Here is a 21,996-nt window from a genome sequence, read left to right on the forward strand (position 1 = left end):
TTTGTGTTATATGGCTGAGCGGGGTATTAGCGCTTCGTTATGAAAGGTGTTACTATATCTTATGATGACTTCTGGTTACAATTTTAAAGCACCCTGCGTTAAAGTTCCTTAACTAAATAGTTCCAGGCAGAGTAGTTGAGGTTATAATTTATGATCTTGAGCTAAAGCTATGTGCTTTCAGGATATCACTTGTATATAGCATTTTAGTGTAGAAGATTATGGGGACTACTACTATCGGATCGCATACCTCCCAACAGTCCCGATTGTCAGGGCCTGTCCCGCTGTCCCACCCGCGGGCGGCAGTGTCCCGCGGTGTGGGGGGGCTGTTGGGAGTCCCCCTGTCAGCTGCTAAGCAGCGGGGAATAAAATAGCGGCAAAATGGGGGCGTGGCCTCGCGAAAGAGCCGTGAGCATAGGCCATGCCCCAAAGTAGGTCACGCCCCCTTTTTTCTCCCACATGGAGAGGGTCGGGTAGGCAAGTATGTCACATTGCAATATCATACCCTCCACCATCTCATTCAATAAAAAAAAATTTTTAAGAAAGGGGCATGGTCACAAAGATGGGGCGTGGTCGCACATAAAGGGGTGTGGTTACATGAAATAATTACTCATACCCCTTTCACACCGCACTTGTTAAACGGTATATTGCTGTTTTTTCCCATTTCAAAACATTTAAGGCTGCAGTGGGAAAGTGCCAGAGTTGATTTATCGGTTAAAGATAACCTTCAAAACGTTTAAAAAGCATCCTACACGTTTCAGAGCCGTTTTTTTATGCAGTGAGAATGGCTCTGAAACAGTATTTAGTAAAAACAACAGATTACAGACCTGTGATAGGCTGTCCCCTGCATTCTGCCTTGAAACGTGTTCAGGGGATTAAACGGGTTGACTGATGTGAATGGTACTTAAACGGTATTTAAAACGGTAATCTACTGCAATGTGAAGGCTCAAACCCGTTTTAAATACCGTTTAAAAATACCGGTTTTTGAAACGTTTTGGCAGTGTGAAAGCAGTATCATTGACCGAAAAGGTAAATTAAGTAGCAGCAGCCCAGGGGCATAGTTGCCAAATCAGCTTATAACAAGCAGATTTGGGCTTGTTTTTTTTTCGTATTTGCTTATTTTCTTTGATGGTTGCTTTTTTTGGGGCTTATCATTTTTTTTAGTAGCTTGTTTTGGGCTTGTTTTATTTTGGGCTTGGGTTGTATTTCTTTGTAATTCAGCCATTCAGCACAGAGCACAGTATAACATTACAGTACTCAGTGGCGTAACTACATTTTGGGTGCCCCCCCGCCGTTAAAGGGAGGGCGCCCAGACACTCACCCGCCCCTCCACCCGCCGCACCAACCCCCGCAGTCTTACCTAGGTTCAGTCAGTACGCATACCTCCCAACTTCGGCAGCTCAGGATGCGGGACGCTGCTGCGCGCCGAAGGTGCGTCAAAATTTTTGGGGGTGTGGCCTTATTTGGGGGCGTGGCCTATACGCGCGATTCTCCTGCGAGGCCACGCCCCCATTTTGCCGCTATGGGGGCATGACCCAGAGGCTCTGTGTGAGCCTCTAGCCATGCCCCCAGCCCCCTGGCTGCGGGAATAGTCGCTGTGCGCATGCGCACAGCGTTTATTCCCTGCGACTTAGCAGCTGACAGGGGGGACTCCCAACAGCCCCCCCACACTGCGGGACACTGCCGCCCGCGGGTGGGACAGCGGGACAGGCCCTGACAATCGGGACTGTCCCGATAAAATCGGGACTGTTGGGAGGTATAAGTACGCGCTGGTCCCGGCTCCCTTCTTCTGCTATGCGCATACTGAACACAGGTAAAGACTGGGGATGGGGGGGTTGGTGCGGCGGGCGGCGGGGTGTAACGTAACTATAGCACTGCAGCCCCCGGCGCCTGCACATGCATAGCGCCTCCCCGCGGTCGCGGGGGCTGCGGTGCTATAGTTACGCCTCTGACAGTACTACTGTATGAGTAGAGGCTTATTGAAATGCTAATGGTTCTTTAATTATCTCTGTTGCTGTCTGCTGGTTTTGTGTCTTCAGTAGGGTTAATCTGATTTTAACAATGATGCTTGTTGATTTTAACACATACTTGCCTACTTTTAAATTCTCCTCTCCGGGAGACAAAAGTCTATATATATATATATATATATATATATATATATATATATATATATATATATATATAAATTCTCCTCTCCGGGAGACAAAAGTCTATATATATATATATATATATATATATATATATACATATATATATATGAGGCACTCACCAACAGGGGCGGGCTGGGCCGGGGGACAAGGTGCCATCTGCTCCCCAGGCCGCTCTGGCATGTGTGCTGCGGGCGGCGGCCGTGTCCGCCTTACCGTGTTTTTTCTTTTGCACTGCCGGCGGCCATGTTCCTGTAGTCTTTTAATAGATCTCTGCGGCCACGGAACATGGCCGCCTGCCTCCACGGCTACGTATTAAATGGGCACCTGTAAATGCGTCTAATGATATATAGGCCCATTATGAACAAGTATTGGAAGAAAGTATAGCACTCGACAAGGAACTAGACTACAACAGACTCCTTCCTTAATGGAAGTTTTTTCTCTCTCAGATCGATGTAGATAGACAACTTGCAGAAGCATTGCATTTGTTATGGAACTACACATTCTAGCATGCATTGCAACAGTTTATACCTACCAGCAAAACTGTAGCAAGGCATGCTGGGATATGTAGTCCCATAGTAGCAAAAGTAACACTTGTCACACGTTAAATATCTCTTTTCTAGATTATAAATCTACATGAGATTTTGAAGAATCAGATTTTTTTTTCTGATTTGTTTCTCAGTGCTTGTAAAATATAAATGAACTCTAAGAAGTCGGAAATTGGGTAATTGTGCGTTCCCGTCACGTGGTTATTGTTGGCGGAAGTGAGTAGTCGGTGTGTGCGTTTCCAATCTCTTTCCCTGGGAAGCATGGCGGCCGAGCATGTGAGTGTCCCAGAGACTGAGGAAGGACCGAAGAGTTTCCGCGAATTGGTGAGGAAAGATGTTGTGATATGATAACATGTACTCGCTTCTTCCGTTTCTAATCGCTACTCTACGTTGTGTGTAGTTGTCCATGCATGCAGTGAGTATAGTAATGTACCTTGGGTTGCATGGGTACGCAAACACGACTAGCCTATATGGCAGGAGACTGTATCGTTGCCGGTTTATATCACTGTTTTGCTCTTTCTAACTTTTATAGAGGTTTTCATCACAGTTCATTCACCTAATGTAAATCGCATTGCCCATATACAATCTGTTATAGTCAATATTTTATTAGTGTATCCCAATAGCATTCCTCCCAAGATGACCCATTACAGGAGGGACACAAGGCTCTGTTCCTCTAAATTTTTGATTGCAATAACAATAATGGAACACCTTTCTTATCAACTAACACTTGTAATAGCAAAAGAAAATGACGAGGTTATGCTAAAGGTATGGGTAATAAATTGTTGGTCGTGTGCTAGCAATATACCATTAAACTTTGTTGTACAGACATTATGCTGGATGTGTGATATATCTTCACATTGTGCTGTGTGTATGGGCAATCCACTGAGCGCCCATACCACTGCTGCACAAGCTGGCAGTGATTATTGACAGTGCAACTGTGCGGGTGCATGTAAATGTCCACCCAGTTGTGACATTAGCCATGGCTGATTAAGCAGCCTGCCTGATTTATCTTTAGGTGTGTACCCAGCCTTAGTCCAGGAGTAGAGAATATTTTGTCCCTCCTGGAATGGGCCATATTTGGAGTTGGGTATGGATCATTAGGTCGATATGATCCAGGAAGGTCCACATGACTTTAGATCTACAGGGTCATTAGGCCGACATGGGGTAAGGTCGACATTGAAAAAGTTGTCATGTTTTTTTTTTTGTTACCGGATTGTCAACATAAACGCTAAACCGTAGCACCGCATCCCCTGGCATGGCTCGCTGCACTCGCCATGCTTTGGGCACGGTGCGTTGCTACGCTCTGCACACTATTTTATTCTCCCACCACGACCTATTGGATGGAAGGGCATGAAATACCGCCTGTTGGCACATGTCATTTTAACATGACACCGAAATGTAAGCATCGCATCCCCTCGCATGGCTGGCTAGACTCGGCACACTACTACTACACTGGGCAGTACAGATGGTGTAATGTTTAGCATTACTGCCTCACAGCGCTGAGGTCATGGGTTCAATTCCCACCATGGCTCTAACTGTGTGGAGTTTGTATATTCTCCCCGTACTTGTGTGGGTTTCCTCCCACAATCCAAAAATCTACTAGTAGGCTAATTGGCTCCAAACAGAATTAACCCTAAATGTGGTAGGGAATATAGATTGTAAGCTCCACTGGGGCAGGGACTGATGTGAATGTTCAAATATTCTCTGTAAAGCGCTGCAGAATATGTATGCACTGTATAAGAAACTGTTAATAAATACAATTTCATTCTCCCATCATGCCCTAGTGGAAGGTATGGCATGAAATACAGCCTGTTGGCACATTTTGGCTAAAAAAAAACAGTAAAAAAAATACCCTGTCGACCATCATGCTGGTAACCCATTGACCGTATCCCTTGGAGTTATGCATTTTTTTCCCCAAAACTTTGGGTTAAATGTATTACCAGACGCTGATCGTGCTGGTAACTTGCCACACTTCTATACCGAACTTATTAAATTATGTACATTTTCCATTATTCTTTTGTGATTTGTGTGTATTCCTTAGGCAAAATATGATCTATTTGGCACCTCATAGTTATTTGTTTTAGGGCAGCAGAGTTCTTTCGTCTTGCTTTTTTCATTTATTTTACTACCTTTAACATACTGTATAAACATTTCCTAGACCAAGAATAAGATATATGCTGCTATCAAATTAGCTGTGGCAAAAATTGGAAGAACAATTATCGTGGCTCACCGGAAACGCATACATATATAATTTTTTTAATTTTATTTTTTTTATTGGGTTTAGTCATTAAAGTGAAGCTGAATGTTTTGAGTGATACAATAATCATTGTGCTGCAGAACAGATGTTTTACTTTTTTTTTTTTTTATTGACATAAGTTAGTCATGCTTTTGCTTGCTGAACTCATCCATTATTTAATTTACTGTCAAGTTCAGTGGTCTTATGTGATATCAAAATACCAATATAAATACTATGTATTTTTTCATTAATTTATTTTTTAGGGTGTGACAGATGTGTTGTGTGAAACATGTGAACAGTTAGGATGGAAAGTTCCAACCAAGATTCAGATTGAGGCAATTCCTGTTGCTCTTCAAGGTAAGCGAGGCCCTACTAGCTGACAGTGACTTATCTAAACCTACCTACTGGTCTTAATGTAGTGTTAAATAAGTTTGCAAATGTTTTATATTTGTTACTTAGCTCTCTTGTGAAGTCACGCTGGGTCTTGTTGTGTTCTATGTTCCCTGGGTATTGTGGGGCCCAGGAAGCTCTTCATATTCCAAATGGGGCCCACTCTAGTAATTTATGGGCTCATTTAATATAAGATCACATATGTAATGTGATTTGGCTGGCATTTGCTGCCCAGGATCGCATTGCTATCCCATAAGCTACAAAGGACTACTGCCATCTCAGAATGACTGTAACCTTGGAACCCACTGCAATGCTGCACAATCTCGATCGGGGCAGCATTGCATCCCACGTAGAAACCTATAGGGGATGCGGCAGGGTAGGAGGGATTGGCAATTCCTGCTGCGGTTCCTCCTTGATACATGCAGGGCGTACTTATTATTTGCGGCTTACCCCCGAAAATGGGTGTTTTGGGGAAATTAGCCACAAATATAGATTGTAAGCTTGCGAGCAGGGCCCTCCTACATTTTGACTGTCTGTAAATACCCTGTTTTGTTTCACTGTCTGCTATTGTAAAGCGCAACGGAATATGCTGCGCTATATGAGAAACTGTTAATAAATAAATAAATAAATAAAATATTTAATAGTAAATGGGGCCCCAACAGAAGAAAGAGTATGTGCACAAGTGACAGACAGCCGGGTGTCTGAGTTCATGTATAGATGTGCCACCACTTAGAAAGGGCAGCCAATGTAAACTATTTGGCATAGAAGCAGTTTGGTAAGTACCTGCCTGTATTTCTCAGCATTAAGGACACCATTAATCCAGACCAAATGGGCAATTTAATTTTGCTGAAATGCAACCCCAAATTTGCAACTAATCTCGACCATGCTATCATGTTCGCTGCAGACGTTAATTTTACCGCTCTCCAGGACTTTGGCGAACAAAATTCCTTATGTTGCAGCCAGTCAAGAGCACATGCTGTCATTTCTCTGCATTCCAGTTCATATGTTTGTGCTCATAGTTGCTCGGCTTTGTTTCCACATCAAAGTTATGGCTTTTAGTCCGCAACTCTTCCAATGATGACCACTTCTGGTTATTCTCCTAACAGTACATGAGTGTTCCTGTGTCCCACTGGTCTTTCTTAGGAAGCTATGTTCACAAGTGAAACTGTATATATAATTGGTTTGAAACATTCTGTTTGGTAATATGTAACAAAATGTATTAATTTAGTGATATTTTTCCTGCAAACACAGTTCAAATGTATAGTCCGGTGGTGCTCCCACAGAGTCAGAACATAGTTATTATAAAGGATAAATTAAGATTTTTTTTTTTTTTCTGGCGGCACTCTTGTATAACAAAACTTTTATTATTAATTCTAAAACAAGCGTAGACAAATACTCATGATGGTAATTTTACACACAGGTTAAAATAAGATTAAATACAGAAAAGTGAATTCTTTCTGGTGTAGCTTCGGATTGCATATCAATTTTTTTTACCAATTTCATTCATTTTGGCCCTTCTGAATGATATTGGTCAAAATATCTTTCAGTGCGTATGCATCGAATGATAATGCGCATACCTGCCAGTTGTTGATCAACTGTGCATGCAGCTCAATTTGGATTTCATTCAAAAAGACTATAAATTGTAGCTAGATCTTTTGTCCAGGTCACTGGGTTCAAGGGAAATTGGTCATCAATGTCTTTCAACGATCAAAAAAAATTGTACAGTGTGGATGCACCTTTAGGGGTAAATTTACTAAAGCTTCTAAAAATAAAAAGCAGTGATCAGATTATGGGGGAAATTTACTAAAGGAAATTTGTAAAAAATAGGTGTATTTGTATCCAGAAATACACTTATTTTTTACATTTACTATCCCGAAAATACGGCAATTCGTATTCGTAATGATGTGCTATCAATACGAATTGCTATATTTTAGGGATAGTAAGGGGGGTATTCAATCTCATTTTTTTCACCTCGTGTAGTCAAGTTTTTTATGGATACGTTTCGCTCGACAGAAATATTTTTTTCCTGCAAGCCGTGATCTCGCCAATTCAAAGTGTCAATCCTCGAAGTCTCCTCCTGTCGACATTTGGAACGCCCATAACTCGCAACATTGTATAAACTCGCCTTCGCGCCATGTCCGCGCCTATAAATAGGCTTGTAACTCGTGTTCCCTCGTAGTACTTGCTGGTCTCCTGCTCCAAGGCTCTGGCCATCCGTGCTGCACAAACTCAGCAACTCCTGCCGATTTCAGCCGGTACATACAGTCAACAATTGTAATCGACCCATTCACAGATGATTCATAGAAGGAGTAGTATATAAGTGTAGAGAATTCACTAATCATATAAAAAAACAAGCAGAACAAATACATGTACTTCAACATGCAAACACAGCCGTTCTCATAACGATAACAGCATTTGATACATGTGCTGTGTATAGTGGAGGAACAGTAGACACCTTCTATAAACAAAAAATAATGCTATACAATATTCTCCATGAAAAGTGTGCTTCTGCACAATATTTGTTGGGTGAAAATATGCACGCAGCATTTGCAAAACACATGCTGACAACACTGTTATGTCCTTCGCAAAACAAGTTATAATAATGGCCATAATAGCAAAATATGTATGAGGAGTAACAGATGGAAACCTCAAACTATTTCACAATAAAATACAAACATCACGCCTCAAGATGGAGGCGAGCAAAACACCCAGAATAGTTGCCTAAAGTGTGTCGAGAAATACATCCATACATGAACATTGAATAGGGTGCGTGTCAAATCGATTAAAAAAAGGGTCCAAAGAGCTCGGCTACTCGAGATCACATAATCTTGACACGGGAGCATAACGAAATGAGGAAAAAAAAACCCTAGCGCGGAAAAAAAACAAAGGATTGAATATCCGAGATGCAAAAAACACCAAAATTCTTAGGTGAACTCCATGAAACGCTCGATGGCGACCGAGCTCGACAGACATTGAATACCCCCCTAAATGTCAAAAATAAGTGTATTTCTGGATACAAATACACCTATTTTTTACAAATTTCCTTTACTAAATTTCCCCCTACGTCTAGCATTTCTCTATTGCATCTTAGAAAATTCTAAACGGAATCAGACTGGTTGGTATGGGCAACATCATCTCTTTTTATTGTTTAGAAGCTTTAGTAAATCTACCCTACAGTAAGGCAGTATGTCTATCAGGAAACTACTCTGATGATTTAAGTCTTTGGACATTTAGCAATGTTACATTTTGTAATAATTAGAGAGCTATTAGAGCAATGGTCAGGGAACTCGGTCCTCATTACCCCACGCAGTGCATGTTTTGCAGGTCTCCTCACAGAATCACAAGTGAAATAATTAACTCCACCTGAGGACCTTATAAAAATGTGTCTGCGTAATTAGTACACCTGTACATCTGCTGGGTTACCAGCAAAACATGCACTGTATGGGGTAATGAGGACCGAGTTACCTGACCACTGTATTAGAGTTTTAGCAGGAAAGCTGGAAAAGCCTACGTATGCCCCTGGGATAGAAATCTTCTTTCAATCATGTGCTTGGTAGGCAGAGAAAGATTAAGCGTTTCAGTCCCATTACGTATGCTACACCAGTTAGTCCTTTATCTGCTGTCAGCTCAGGACTGAACTGATGCGGGTGATTTCAATATATTTCTAGTGTATTTGGAGTTGCATCTCCATGGTCAGGCTACAGTAATATTTAACATTCATAATAAGTTATATATAATGGGGCAAGCATATAATCTGACAGATCTGATTATAATGGGTGAGAAGAAAATTAAAAAACTCCTTTTCTTACCCTCTTAAATGCTCCAGTGTCTGAGCTCTGAGCGCAGTGAATGCATTGTCAGAAATATCCAGCATAGCAGTGGGGCAGTTTGAAAGTCTGTCTAATTTGTACTAATCCTACAAACTCCCTGACTTTGTGTAGGTGGACCTAGAATTATTGGTGCTGTTTTGAAGGCAAAGGGTGGGCACAACAAATATTTTTATTTTTTTCAGTTAATGCAATTAACACTTCTATTTTTGAAAGCATTGTTGCTTTGCCGCATTTTTTACACACCCGCCTAAAACTTTTGCACAGTACTATATGTATGTACAGATGGAGCCGCTCTCATCTGAGTGGCTCCCATTGCGCAGCCTGCCAACCCAAGCTATCACCAGCAGGCGGATGGGGTGCGCATTGGAGACACTCGCGCCCCATTCTCGCCAATGGACGTGCAAGCGTGTTTGATGCTTGCGTGTCCACGTCCGCCGGCCCGCCCTCTGCCAGCAGCCGCCGCCAGATACTGACATCTAATGTGCTGGCGGAAAGGGGTAGAATTGCTCCATCTGTATGTGTGTGTGTACACATTGCGATATGTGCCGTTTGAAATTCGTTATTTACGGACGTTAGGAAGTCACAAAATGCCAAAATTTTTGAGTTTTTAAAGAAAAGTTGAGCTTGTACACCAGTGTTTTATTTTTCTTTCAAAAACATAGAACTTTTTTGTAGGAACTTCCAAGGGGAAACACCTGTTAGTGGTATCCTATCCGGGCAACACTGATAACCTTTGGTCTAGAAGGCATTATTTAATATTGTCTTTCCTTTTTCTTTACAGGTCGGGACATCATTGGTCTAGCAGAGACTGGCTCGGGTAAGACAGGTGCCTTTGCAATACCCATCCTCCAGACATTGCTGGAAAACCCACAGCGACTTTATGCCTTGGTTCTTACACCAACAAGAGAGTTGGCATTCCAGATATCTGAACAGTTTGAGGCTCTTGGTTCCTCTATTGGAGTTAAAAGTGGTAAGTTTTTTTTGCGTTTCAGAGTATAATATTAATGCTCGTTTAATATGAAGTGCAAAATGTTATCCTAGTTTCTGGACTAAAAGATTGATATAAAGTGATACATTTTATTAGGTAAATAGTTTGGGTTTGCATAATGTAAATTATTATACATTAATGCAGCAAAAACGCATATCCTATATCAAAACTACTTCTAATATTCTCACTCATAATGTGGAATGCATGGACAGAAAAGATTTACAATTTGTTCTCTCCTGTGGGCAATGTTTCATTCGATAAGTACAGCATTTCGTATAGTTTATTAACATAAAGTACTGGACAATTGCTTGCAAGGACAAAGATTTGTAATATAGATGGCTTACGATTTTTTACATTTAAGATACAAAATGGATTTGGTTGTGCGTCTCAAATAATTAGCAGCTAATGATGGCATAAATGTTATGACAGTTTATAGTAGAACAAAATGCCCTTTATTCTCAGACATACTAAAGCAAACAAGAAGCCATCAATTATAAGAAAAAGTAATGAAGTTAATATCATTTTGTCTTTGACAGTGGTTGTCGTTGGTGGAATTGATATGATGTCTCAAGCCCTGGCACTTGCAAAAAAGCCTCATGTTGTTATTGGTATGAGCATTTTTAAATCTATATGAAATAATTTTAATATGAAAATGTAATGAAAAGCAAACTACAGCAGTAATGTAATAGTAATGACCTACCAATGGGTAACAACTAGAGAAGTTAGGGGGTAGGTTAATGTGGAATCTTACTAACAAATGGTTAGTTAACTATAAATGTATTACTGTATGTAGCTTTTCTGTTGAGCAATAAAAGGGTTTTGTAGTGTGTCTCATTTCATATTTTTCAGTGGAATGCAAAATTGGAGAAATGACCTAGTAAGGTCTGTCGACTCCCTCCCAATGGGGCAGTTGTATTAAGCCTGGTGAAGAGATAAAGTGGAAGGGAGATAATGCATCGGCTAATCAGCTATGTTTGAGAAATGAGTTGATTGGCTGGAATGTTATCATCTTACACTTTATCTCTACACCAAGCTTAATACATCTGCCTCATTGTCTTTTATTCTTCTTTTCGTAGCAGACATAGGTTATTGCGTGCACAGTGAGACTCCGTATGAGAGTTTGTTGCATGGGGGTTATGACGGCAGTAAAGCTCAAAACCAGTAATTGCTACGCATACGCTGAACTTGTAGTTGTGCAGAGCAGCATAGTGGGGACCTCAGGGGGCTGACCTGTCATTACTTGCTTATACATAATCATAGGTTTGTAATACTAGTCTTGAACGTATAGTTAATGAAAAATTATTTTAGTATTTTACGCTACGTTTGAAGCTACGTTATTAGCGTAGCCCAACGGCTGCCTAGCGTAGTCAGCGTAGTGTCCCTGTGAGGCAGCTTCTCACCGTACTGTTGCCGGGAACTGCATCTCTGTTTCCGGCGTTCCTGGCAAGCCTAGTGAGCGCCTCTCACACAGCGCCGGTGCCCCCATGATGCCCTCTCTGGCGGAGAGGGCATCATGTGGGCGCTGGCAGAGGAGCTCCATCTGTCTGAGACGCAGGAGCGTCTGATATCACTCTGCGTCTGAGTAACTATTGCGGCAGGGTACAGCAACCCTGCCGACAGTGTTAGGGGTTCGGTAGCGCGTGCGTCTCCTGTCCAAAGAGGGGATGCGGAAGCAAGTGCATCTCATGCACAATAAAGGAGGCATTTGCCAGTGCTCCATGTTACATACTGGCAAATGACTGTTCGAGGGTACTGGACCGTGCACTCAAATACTGGCAAATGCCTCTATTTGAAACCCACACTATCCACACCAACCCGAAGTGTGGCGAGCGGACGCGTTCTGTGTCCTCCCGACCTTTTCATACCCCCACTATCCACGTCGGCGTGGAGTTGATTTTATAAAGTGTGGCGAGCCACTGAGCCCGAAGTGTGGCGAGCAGACACGGAATACATGTAAAGTAATCCACATCCCCTTGCAGGGCTCGCCACGCTTCGGGCTCAGTGGCTCGCTGTGCTTGCCACAGTTTATAAATTGTCCTCCACGCCGACGTGGATAGTGGGGGTATGAAAAGGTCGGGAGGACGCGTAACGCTCGCCACGCTTCGGGTTGGCGTGGATAGTGGGGGTGTTTCAGAAACACATTCACACCTGCCATATCACACATCTGAAACAGTAATGACACGCGCGGGAACGCTGCGCTGATTCTGACAGGGACGCTTGCGGAAACACTACGCTACTTTTAACTACGCTGGCCGTGGGGACACTACGCTCATTTTGACATGGACGCTATGCTGATTGTGTAAATGCTGCTGTGAAACTACACAAGTACCTTACCGACAACTAGCCTTAAATATCCGGCTAGTTGGAGAAGTGGTCTTAAACTAAAATCTATATTGACTACTGAATCTGAGCAATACAAATCTAGAATGTTTTGTTCCTCACTAGCCACCCCTGGACGCCTTATCGACCATCTGGAAAACACAAAGGGATTTAACCTTCGAGCAGTTAAGTACCTGGTAATGGATGAAGCTGATCGTATACTTAACATGGACTTTGAGACAGAGGTGAGATATTCGGGTGAGAATATAACAGATTATGAACTTCTGTTCTATTAGGACCATAATGTAAAGCAGTGCTGGCAAATATTATTATTCTATCGGCCAGCGGTGGATGCTGTGATTGTGGGTATTTAGGGGCCCTAGGACTGGGCACCAAGGAGATTAACTTCTTTGAGAGAGTGCAGCCCGTAGCCCCCCCCCCCCCCTTAATACGCTTTCCTGTCCTCAGAGACCAGTTTTTTCCCCTTGGTGCTCTGAGGAACAGGGTGCCATTTTCAGGAGAGGGTTGTTACATCCCTGAATTTACTACTTTTTTTTTTTAAGTTTTCTTTTAAATTATTATTATTTTTACTTCATGCTGTCAGTGCCGGTACTTCAGCGATGCAGCTGACAGCTTCCGCACTTCTCCCGGTGACTGGTGGACGGACCTCACGGCTGTCTCGTATTTTTTCCCTCTTCTCTCCTCCTCACTCAGCGTTTGTGGTGCCATTTTAATCATTCGGCAGCTGGCTTTTAATAGGAGTGGAGCTCAAAAATCGCCCCACTTAGCTTTGCTATTGTCGAAATGGCCATGTGAACTCTCCCTTACCTCACTTTGGCTTAATTTCTTAATTCTTCCTGTGTGAAAGTTCTCTGTACTATATACTGCACTGCAATTTACTATGTTTATTTTCTTTTAGTTGGTTATTTTTTAGGATGTGACGATTCATATCTACACATCACCCTGTAGTGGCTAACAGGACAAACAGTATATTGTCGCTAATTTATTTATTAGTGCCTATTGTACTTTCCTCCTCATATACTAGTGTGTATTGTGGTGTGATATTGTAGGCATTTATAGCCACACAGTGTTCTTATACAATACAAAATGTCTACTAAGGGTTCAGGAAAGGGAGCTTGCAAAGAGCTTTGCGTACTCCTATTGCTCCGCCCATTCCCCAGGTTCCTTCTCAGCCAGTGGAAACAGCATGGGTGCAAGGCCTGTCCCAATCTGACCAGGATTTGGTACAAGTATCATCCTCACTGAAACACACCTTAGGTGCACCTGTAGTTCATGCAGGGCTGTACAGCAAGAAACTTTAATGCCTTCACTTATGGAGGACTCTGACGTTTCCTCTGAAGAGGATCCTTGTTTGGATGCTCAAGATGAGGATGATTCCACGGCTCATGAGGATAACATGACTCGGGTCAGAGTGGACAGTCTAATTCCAACCATCTGGTTGACATTGCAACTTAAGGATGCTGAGACTCCGTATCCTTCTGAGGCTCCGAAGCGTGGAAAAAAGATCCAGTGGATGCATGGAAAAATCCTAATAGAAAGTTCCTAATTTCCAAGCACATTTCCACCGTTTATCCTCCTTCTGAGGACCATAAAAAGTGTGAAGTTCCACCTGCAGCGAATGCCCATGTAACTAGTCTGGTTAAAGCTTCTACCATGCCTATATCATATGTAACGTCTCTTAAAGATCCAGTTCCAAAAATCTAAATCAAATCTTAAAATTGATCTATACAAATGCAGAAGCTTCAATTCCTCCGGCTTATGTGGCCGCTTGGACTTCAGTGGCTATAGGTCGCTGGGCTGATGCCCTAGAAGAGGGTCTGCAGTCTGGTACTCGCAGAGCGGATTTATTGCCCCTAGTGGACAATATCAGAGAAGCAGGCATTTACCTAAGCGAAGGAGTATTGGGTTGGAGGTATGTTTGCCTCTGTCGGCAGTCTCTGTGGCAGTGAGACGAGCTCTTTAGCTCAGATCTTGGAAGGCAGACCATTCCAAACATTGCCATTTCCCAGGGCTGTGCTTTTTCGTTGAATTATTGTTTCTTCCATTGCTGCTTCAAAATAAGCTTTCCTTCCCTCCGGAACTCCAAACCTAGGCAACATTCCTTTATTTATTTTTTTGGTCCCAGAGTAAGGCGCAAACTCAGTTCCCTCCAAGAGGTCAATCACCCTTTTAAAAAAACAAAACAAATCCAAGCCATGATAAAGGGGGGGCGGGCGGCAATGCCAGTGGCGGACGGGCTTAAAAAGACAACCACAATAACCTCCCTAGTTCATTCAAACTTACACAGGTGTATGAACTACATTTATATTTTTGAAATGTCTGTTTTTTTTATATTTCTATGACTGCAAATTGCAGTATAATGTTATATCAGAATTTTTTTTTTTTACATTTGTGGTATATTTTTTGAGAGTGGTGGTTTTTAAGGTAATTAAATAAAACAAATGTTTAGTTGAATGAGTGAGTTAATTCAGATAAAAGCATGATATCTATTTTTTTTTTAAATCTACATTCTTTTGAATGGACCTTTTCAGTTGCTCGAGGTTATCATTTGTGGTGCGAAACTACGGAAAAAGACAAATTTCTCACAGGCTGCTTTTTATTTAGGTTGACAAAATTCTAAAAGTCATTCCACGTGACAGGAAGACTTTTCTTTTCTCTGCAACAATGACTAAAAAGGTGAGCAAAATTATATAATAATTTTATTTCAAAAGTATTTAGCACAGAATATTTTTGTTGAAATAATTGTATATTCTTTGTTGCCAAGTTTATTAGGAAGTATAACTTGTCTGTGAAAACACTGAATCTTGCTATCTAGGTATAAATGTAATAGCCTCTGAGTTTTGGAGGTTCTAGACTTTGTTAAAACCGGGAAAAAAAAAAAACGCATTTGAGGTGAGGCAGATGTAACATGGGCAGAGAGAGATTTGAGTGGGGTGTGTTGAAATTGATTGAAGTATTTACCCTGCGGAAAAAAAAATGACTCCCCCCAAATCTGCCAGTGTTACATCTTCCCCACCTGCAGTGCACATAGTTTTGTCGATTTTGATAACAAATTTGGGTATATTGTACGCAAATCACATGCGATTTAGCACACCCCCACTTGACGTGCATTCCTCGTCCCATCATGGGGCTCGCCATGCTTCAGGATCGTTTCCGCGTCCCCTCAAAAGGGGCTTGCTGCGCTCGCCACGCTTCAAGCTCGGTGGCTTGCTGCGCTCGCCACTCTTTATAAACTCATCTCTGCGCCGATGTGGATAATGGGGGTATGAACAGGTCGGCAAGACGAGTACAGCATCCCTGCTCGCTGCGCTCACCACACTTTGGGCTGATGTGGATAGTGGGGGTGTGCTGCATTGGATCACACGCGATCATATCGCTTGTGATTTGCGTGCAATGCGATAGTGGGGTGTGCTAAATCGCATGCGATTTGATCCGTGGGCAGTGGTGCTGTGAAACTACACAAGTACCCAAATTTGTCATGCTGTGAGGTCTGAATAAGGCCCTAAGTGGGAGTCGCCAACATCGGTGGATGCCTATGTTGCCCTCCTGGTTAAGGTATTCCATCCTACTTATTCCAGATGCATCTTCTCTTAAAGATTCAACTGATTGTAAGTTGGAGAACATCTTTAAAACAGCTTAAGGTGGTCATACACTGCTGCAATGTATCGCAGCAGTGAATGGCCACCCAACCCCATCCTGAGCTGCCAGTGCCCCTTCCTGGGTGGTAGGATCGCATGGGGTCCTTTCACATGCGATGTATCGCATGTGAACCTGTCCTCCAGGAGCAGTCAGAGGTTTGTCCTCCAGCTCAGGTCCAATGCGCATTGGGCCCAAGGAAGATGTCAAACGCCTCCAATTTGGGCTGATTTTTAGGCCTTATACTTCAGGATCAAGTGAAATTAGCCAAATCAGACTAGTGTCTCTGGCTTTAGCCTGGGTGGCTAAGGCTGTGTTACGCTGGGCTGAAGAAATGGAAAAGGGTCTGTTGCTCAGTACCAGCAGAAAGGATAAGTTGTCTTTAGTAAAAAAAATATAGAGAATGCCAGTTCCTATCTAGTCTAGGAAGCGGTGGACACATTTTTGGTATTCAATGGTGTCCTCTTCTACAGTGGCAGCAAGATGAGCTTTCTGGCTTCTTTTCTGTCAGGCAGATGTCCGTTCCAAAAATGCTTTGGAAGTGCTTCCATATTTTGGTGACCTACTCTTTGCCTTGAAGTTGGTCAAGATAGTTACTACCTTAGCAGCATCCCAAAATGCCTCCCTTTCATCTGTAGCGACTACCTGGGCCAGGACTAATTTTCGTTTCGTTAAGGGCAGACATTATCCATATTGCTTGCTACAACCCCAGTGTTTCGTCAGTATGTTTAGCGGACTAATAGGGTTTTTTGCATTAGTGGTAGGGTTCACTGTTGCAGAATTGAATCCTGAGAAGTGTGGCCATTGATGAAGGAAATTCTCAGATATACAATCTGAAGATGGTTTTACTGGTGACAAGGACCTCCTATTTTATATTTCAGCAGGTGGTGCATTATCATAGAGTAACGCTTAGTGCATATAGCAAAAGCAACAGAACCCATTTTGTTTTGTATTATTTTCCTTTCTTTCCTTTAAAGGTACAAAAACTGCAACGTGCAGCTCTGAGAGACCCTGTGAAATGTGCTGTGTCTTCTAAGTATCAGACTGTGGAGAAACTTATGCAATTTTATGTTTTCATCCCCTCGAAGTTTAAGGTATGTGTTCTATATTCATTATATGTTTCCTCATGCATCTATCCTCAATATGCCACATAGCTCCAGACGCCTTGCATTAGTGAGCCACCGGGTTCCATGCAACTTACTTTTTTTGGGGGGGGGGGGGGGGGATGAAAATGGGTCTTTATCTGCAATATAATGTGGCTAGAATGCACAGGGAGACCATGCTGATAAATTTGATATGACACGTGTATATTGGCTCTTATTCAGATCTGATCGCAGTACAAATTTGGTCTCAAAATGGGCAAATCCATATGCACTGCAGGTGGGGCAGATGTAACAGATGGGTGGGGTATGTTGAAACTGAAATCTAAATTGCAGTGTAAAAATAATGCAGCCAGTATTTACCCTGAACAGAAACAAAACAACTCACACAAATCTCTCTCTCTCTACAAATTTGTACTGTGATCAGACCTGAATAAGGGCCATTGTGTGGCTTAGTCTGTATACAAAAAGCTGATACATTACAGCACTTCGTATAGAGACCCAGCCTCAAACAGATATACCAATTAATTGTCAGGGTCTCCTCTTGTGTACTAGTTGCATTCATTGCAACTAAGAGATTTTCGGCAAATAAGCCCAATACTAGAAGTTCTCACACGATCTGGCACGACATGATGGGCTTTTTGGCGTGACTGCAGCAAAGATGTATGCGGACATATCTGTATTTGTCATACTGTGTCATTTCTAATTATCTCTGAAAATATGCTGGCTTTCCTATGTAGCGGTCACTGTATAAGTAAAAAATAAACACTTGTAATAATGACAGCTGTCATTTGTGAGCTGGACGTCTCCTGACAGTGTGGGACAAGTTACACTTCATCACTGTCTGCATTGCAGCCGTCTAAAGTAAAAGAAGTGAAAAAATTATAAATACTAAGGGGTCAATCCTATTCAGTGCAATTCACCATTACCACAACATTTTAAACCCAACGACGGCACCTGCATTCACACCCTTCGGTGACTCAAATCAACCCCACTTTGCAGAAAAGTGTCCAATGCCCTATGGGGCAGTGAACACTTTTGTGCGACTCTTGGAACACGTAATTACATTGCACAGATTGGCATTGACCCCCTAAATTTAATGCTTGCACCCATCGCCACCCCCTTCCCCAGTATATTATTAGAAACAAACATAGACCTTTTTGGATCTATACCTTCAATAGTCGTATGCATATTTGAGCGTAATCTGCAATTTGTATATTCTAATCTTTTAATCCAAATTACCCAGTATAATTTATTTAAGAAAAACTTTTCTTTGAAAGTATTTAAAATACATTTTATTACAAAAGAGGCTAATGGTAATGTGCATTAATTTTCCTTTGTCTTTTCCCGCTATTCCTTTTTCTTCGTATAACTGAGTGATTGGGCTGTTATGGGGAAAAAACAGAGCTAGTAATAGGGGGTAATAGAACCAATTTCTCAAGTGTAAGAGCTATAACAGATATGCCAGGTCCAATGTTGGCAAGACTCTAGTGAGCCCTTCTAAGCTGGATATTATTAGAAATACTCAATTGTCAAGTAATACTGATTGTTAGTTTACGCCTGCCTTAGCTTTCCATGGAAAATAAATAAAAAGTTACTACAATGTAGCCACCGCCATGGCTGTAGTACATTAGGAAATATGTATCGATATGTTGTATGCTGTTAACCATATGGCAAGCTGAGCGGCTTAAGAAGATAATGTTTGCAAGTAGATTTCGAAATATTAGCTCAAACCATATGGGTTATTGATTATGTGATGTATGTAATGTGTAAAGTGTCTGTCATTATATTTTTTGTATGTATGATTGTTTTAAAAAGCAATAAAAGATTATAAATAAAAAAAAAAAAAATACATTTTATTACGGGGGCCTGTGAATTGTGCGAAAATGGTACCGATTCCATTTACCTTTTAAACTCTGCAATGAGGTAGGTAAAAATCTTACTCCAAAAAAAATTGTCTGGAAAAGCTCTAACGTTATTGGGCAGCTTGTCGCTGTGTTGTATGATAAACCTCAGTATACGTATGGAAAGTATTGCCATGGGGACTTTGCAGGGGTGACACTGGTTCAAGACCAAATTTAATTATTTATGGTTAATATGATAGGAAGCCATTTCCAATCCTAAAATATGGACAAACAGATGCATAAACCTGTTCACCACCTCATAACTGAACCTTTACGGTGACAGGTAAGCACAATTTACTTTAATAACTTTACTGAGTATCTCCATAAGAAAACTTTGGACTAGAAGTGCTGTGAAAAAAGAGATACTTGAATTACTTCAATTAAAGAAAGTTTGGGAACCACTGCAAGAGAGAAACGTTTGTTACGCTGGCATTCTTTTCTAACACTAATTCTGCCTTTACTTCCAGGACAGCTATCTTGTGTACATCTTGAATGAACTGGCAGGGAACTCCTTCATGATCTTCTGCAGTACATGTAACAACACACATCGCATGGCCCTGTTACTTCGTAGTCTGGGCTTCACAGCCATTCCTCTTCATGGACAAATGACTCAGGTGAATTTTGTTATGATCTACATCTTCTAGCCAAACACATTTTATGTGTGAACAGGTCCTCTAGAAAAAGTGTAGCCTGGCTATTTCAAACAATCATAGTAATAATGAAGACAAAGGGGTTCTGGCAGTCAGACTGCAAACCCTAGACTGCAAACCCTAGTATCTCAATGTCGGGAATGTACTTACCTTTTCCCTTTCCCCGGCTAACCCCCCTTGCAGCCTATACCTAACCCTCTACCCTAGTGTCTAAACCTAACCTTCACACCCCGCTGTCTAATCCACCCCCCCTCAGCTTAACCCAGAGTCCCCTGATAGTGCTCCAACCTAACCTTCATACCCCGCTGTCTACTCCAACCCCCCTCAGCCTAACCCGGAGTCCCCCGCTATTGCCGAACCATCCCTTTTCCACACCATCATTGATTGATTGCTTCTTGGTCTATGTTGAGGATAGCTGTTACATGCTCTCTCAAAGGAATCTTGTTGGTCACAAGAGAAAGATCGGAATTGGCTTAAGCAAGAGCAGAAAAGGAGGACTAGAGCTGTACTCATTCACAAGATACCAGAAGATATAACGTATAAACAGCAGCAGACTTAAATTCATAATATGCATGGCTAAATCTGTCAAATTGTAGAAATGACTTCTACAATATAAATTGAACCTCAGGACATTCTATCTCCTAATATCCACTAAACTTAATTTAAAATATAAAATCAAAGATTCAGTCACTTAGCAGCAGTCACATACTGTTCTGTGGTAAATTTTGCTAAGGGGTTTAGAATGCTGATATATGGCCCATCTGAAATCTGTTCAACTTATCACCCTCTGGAATGGTCATTTGGTGGCTGGCACAAGGCAGCCCCCTGTTTAAAAAATATGACTAGAGAATGATGCTCAAATTGTTTGTGCTGGCGCAGAGGACATGCCACCCACAAGGTGCCTTAAACGGAAAGCATGTCAGAATAGATAACTCCTCACCCTGCGGGGCTTTTTGCAGCCTGGTTGGACGGGTTTTGGTGAGGACTTGAGTGGGCAGGGATCATTTATTCTTGCCTCCAGCAGTGCTTGGCTTACATATACCCCTTTACCATCGACCTAAAAATCCCAGGTTTTTGCATATGATCGCGCACCAACCCAGGATTTTTGTCAGTGGACATGGTAACGAGGTGAAAATCCCAGGTAAAGTGACATGGGGTTTTTGCCCTGGTCACTAGCAGGATTTTTTAACGAGTCTTTCCTGGGTATCAAGATGTAAAAACAGCTCTTACCCAGGATTTTCGACCCGGCCAAGGGACCATACTTGCAACCAGCCCCTAGACTGTCCTGATAAAGGCTCCCGTTCAGCTGATGATGGTCGACAAAACTTCTGAAGCGCACTGTAACTTTTTAACAAATGGAAGGTCTGAGGTAAACCTGCCTATACGTATGTGATAAAAAGATGATGGGAAACACTTTGACGCTTCACTTAATGCAGCTGCCTCACTATACTTTGGGTAGGATCCCCAACCCGTAAAGATAAATATAGAAAAAAAGAGTAGTAGAGTGTGTTGGTGCTATGCATAGATCAACCAGATGTATTTGTGGAAAATACTTAGCTCTGGAGTTTCTTTTCGTAGATCGGGTAATTTCTTGTAGTTATCTTTCTTATCGTTTCTCCCGTTCCGAAAGTTTATGTGGGAAAAAAATTTGATGTGTAGAAGTCCTAACAAATCGGAATAATGGTGCTTTGCAAAATATATTAAACAAGATCTGGGATTCAAGTTGTAGGATTTCTGTAGCGCACCTAACTCAGATCGGGTTAGGTGTTTCCAGACATATCAAGGTTTCTTTCTGGGTATATTCAAATATTGGCGTACCAGTACTCACTGTTGTTCGTATTACTCTCCTCCCATCAAGGTATCTTTGGTGTAGATAATGGGACAATCCTTTTTTATTTAAAAGTTTTGGTACTTGTGTATTATCACGGGGCCCATCGCATACCATAAGGCATACGATGGTATGCGTTGCGATACAATGTTAGCAGATGTTATACAATTTCAAATTGTATACCATCGAATTGTATGGCATATACAATGGTATAAGATTTTAAATTATATAAGCACCCTAATGGGTGTTTTCAATGTTAAATGTGCCCCCTATAAGATAAATAATTGTATAAGCACCGTAATAGGTGCTTACAATGTTAAAAGCACCCCCACGCCACCCGTACTATCAACGCCAACCCGAAGCATGGCGAGCGCAGCGGTACACGTCCTCCGACCTTTTCAT

At 41.9% G+C, this 21,996-nt stretch overlaps 1 protein-coding gene across 2 annotated transcripts in view; it reads left to right on the top strand.

Annotated features, from left to right (window-relative positions):
- The first annotated feature begins 2,843 nt into the window (after positions 1-2,843).
- DDX47 (DEAD-box helicase 47) overlaps positions 2,844-21,996 on the top strand; it is a 45,319-nt gene continuing 26,166 nt past the window's right edge. Inside the window, exons 1-8 of one of the 2 annotated variants that reach the window (XM_083156620.1) lie at positions 2,844-3,016; positions 5,192-5,285; positions 9,930-10,118; positions 10,673-10,744; positions 12,582-12,700; positions 15,081-15,152; positions 17,090-17,206; positions 19,584-19,730. In XM_083156620.1, the coding sequence (XP_083012746.1) occupies positions 2,954-3,016; positions 5,192-5,285; positions 9,930-10,118; positions 10,673-10,744; positions 12,582-12,700; positions 15,081-15,152; positions 17,090-17,206; positions 19,584-19,730 (873 nt within the window). In that variant the 5' untranslated portion in view covers positions 2,844-2,953. Of the gene's footprint in view, positions 3,017-3,077; positions 3,108-5,191; positions 5,286-9,929; positions 10,119-10,672; positions 10,745-12,581; positions 12,701-15,080; positions 15,153-17,089; positions 17,207-19,583; positions 19,731-21,996 lie in introns of those variants that run through there. The other variant, XM_083156622.1, reaches the window with a different exon arrangement.

Source organism: Crinia signifera, chromosome 8 (genome assembly GCF_055691185.1).
Source record: "Crinia signifera chromosome 8, ASM5569118v1, whole genome shotgun sequence".
NCBI lineage: Eukaryota > Metazoa > Chordata > Amphibia > Anura > Myobatrachidae > Crinia > Crinia signifera.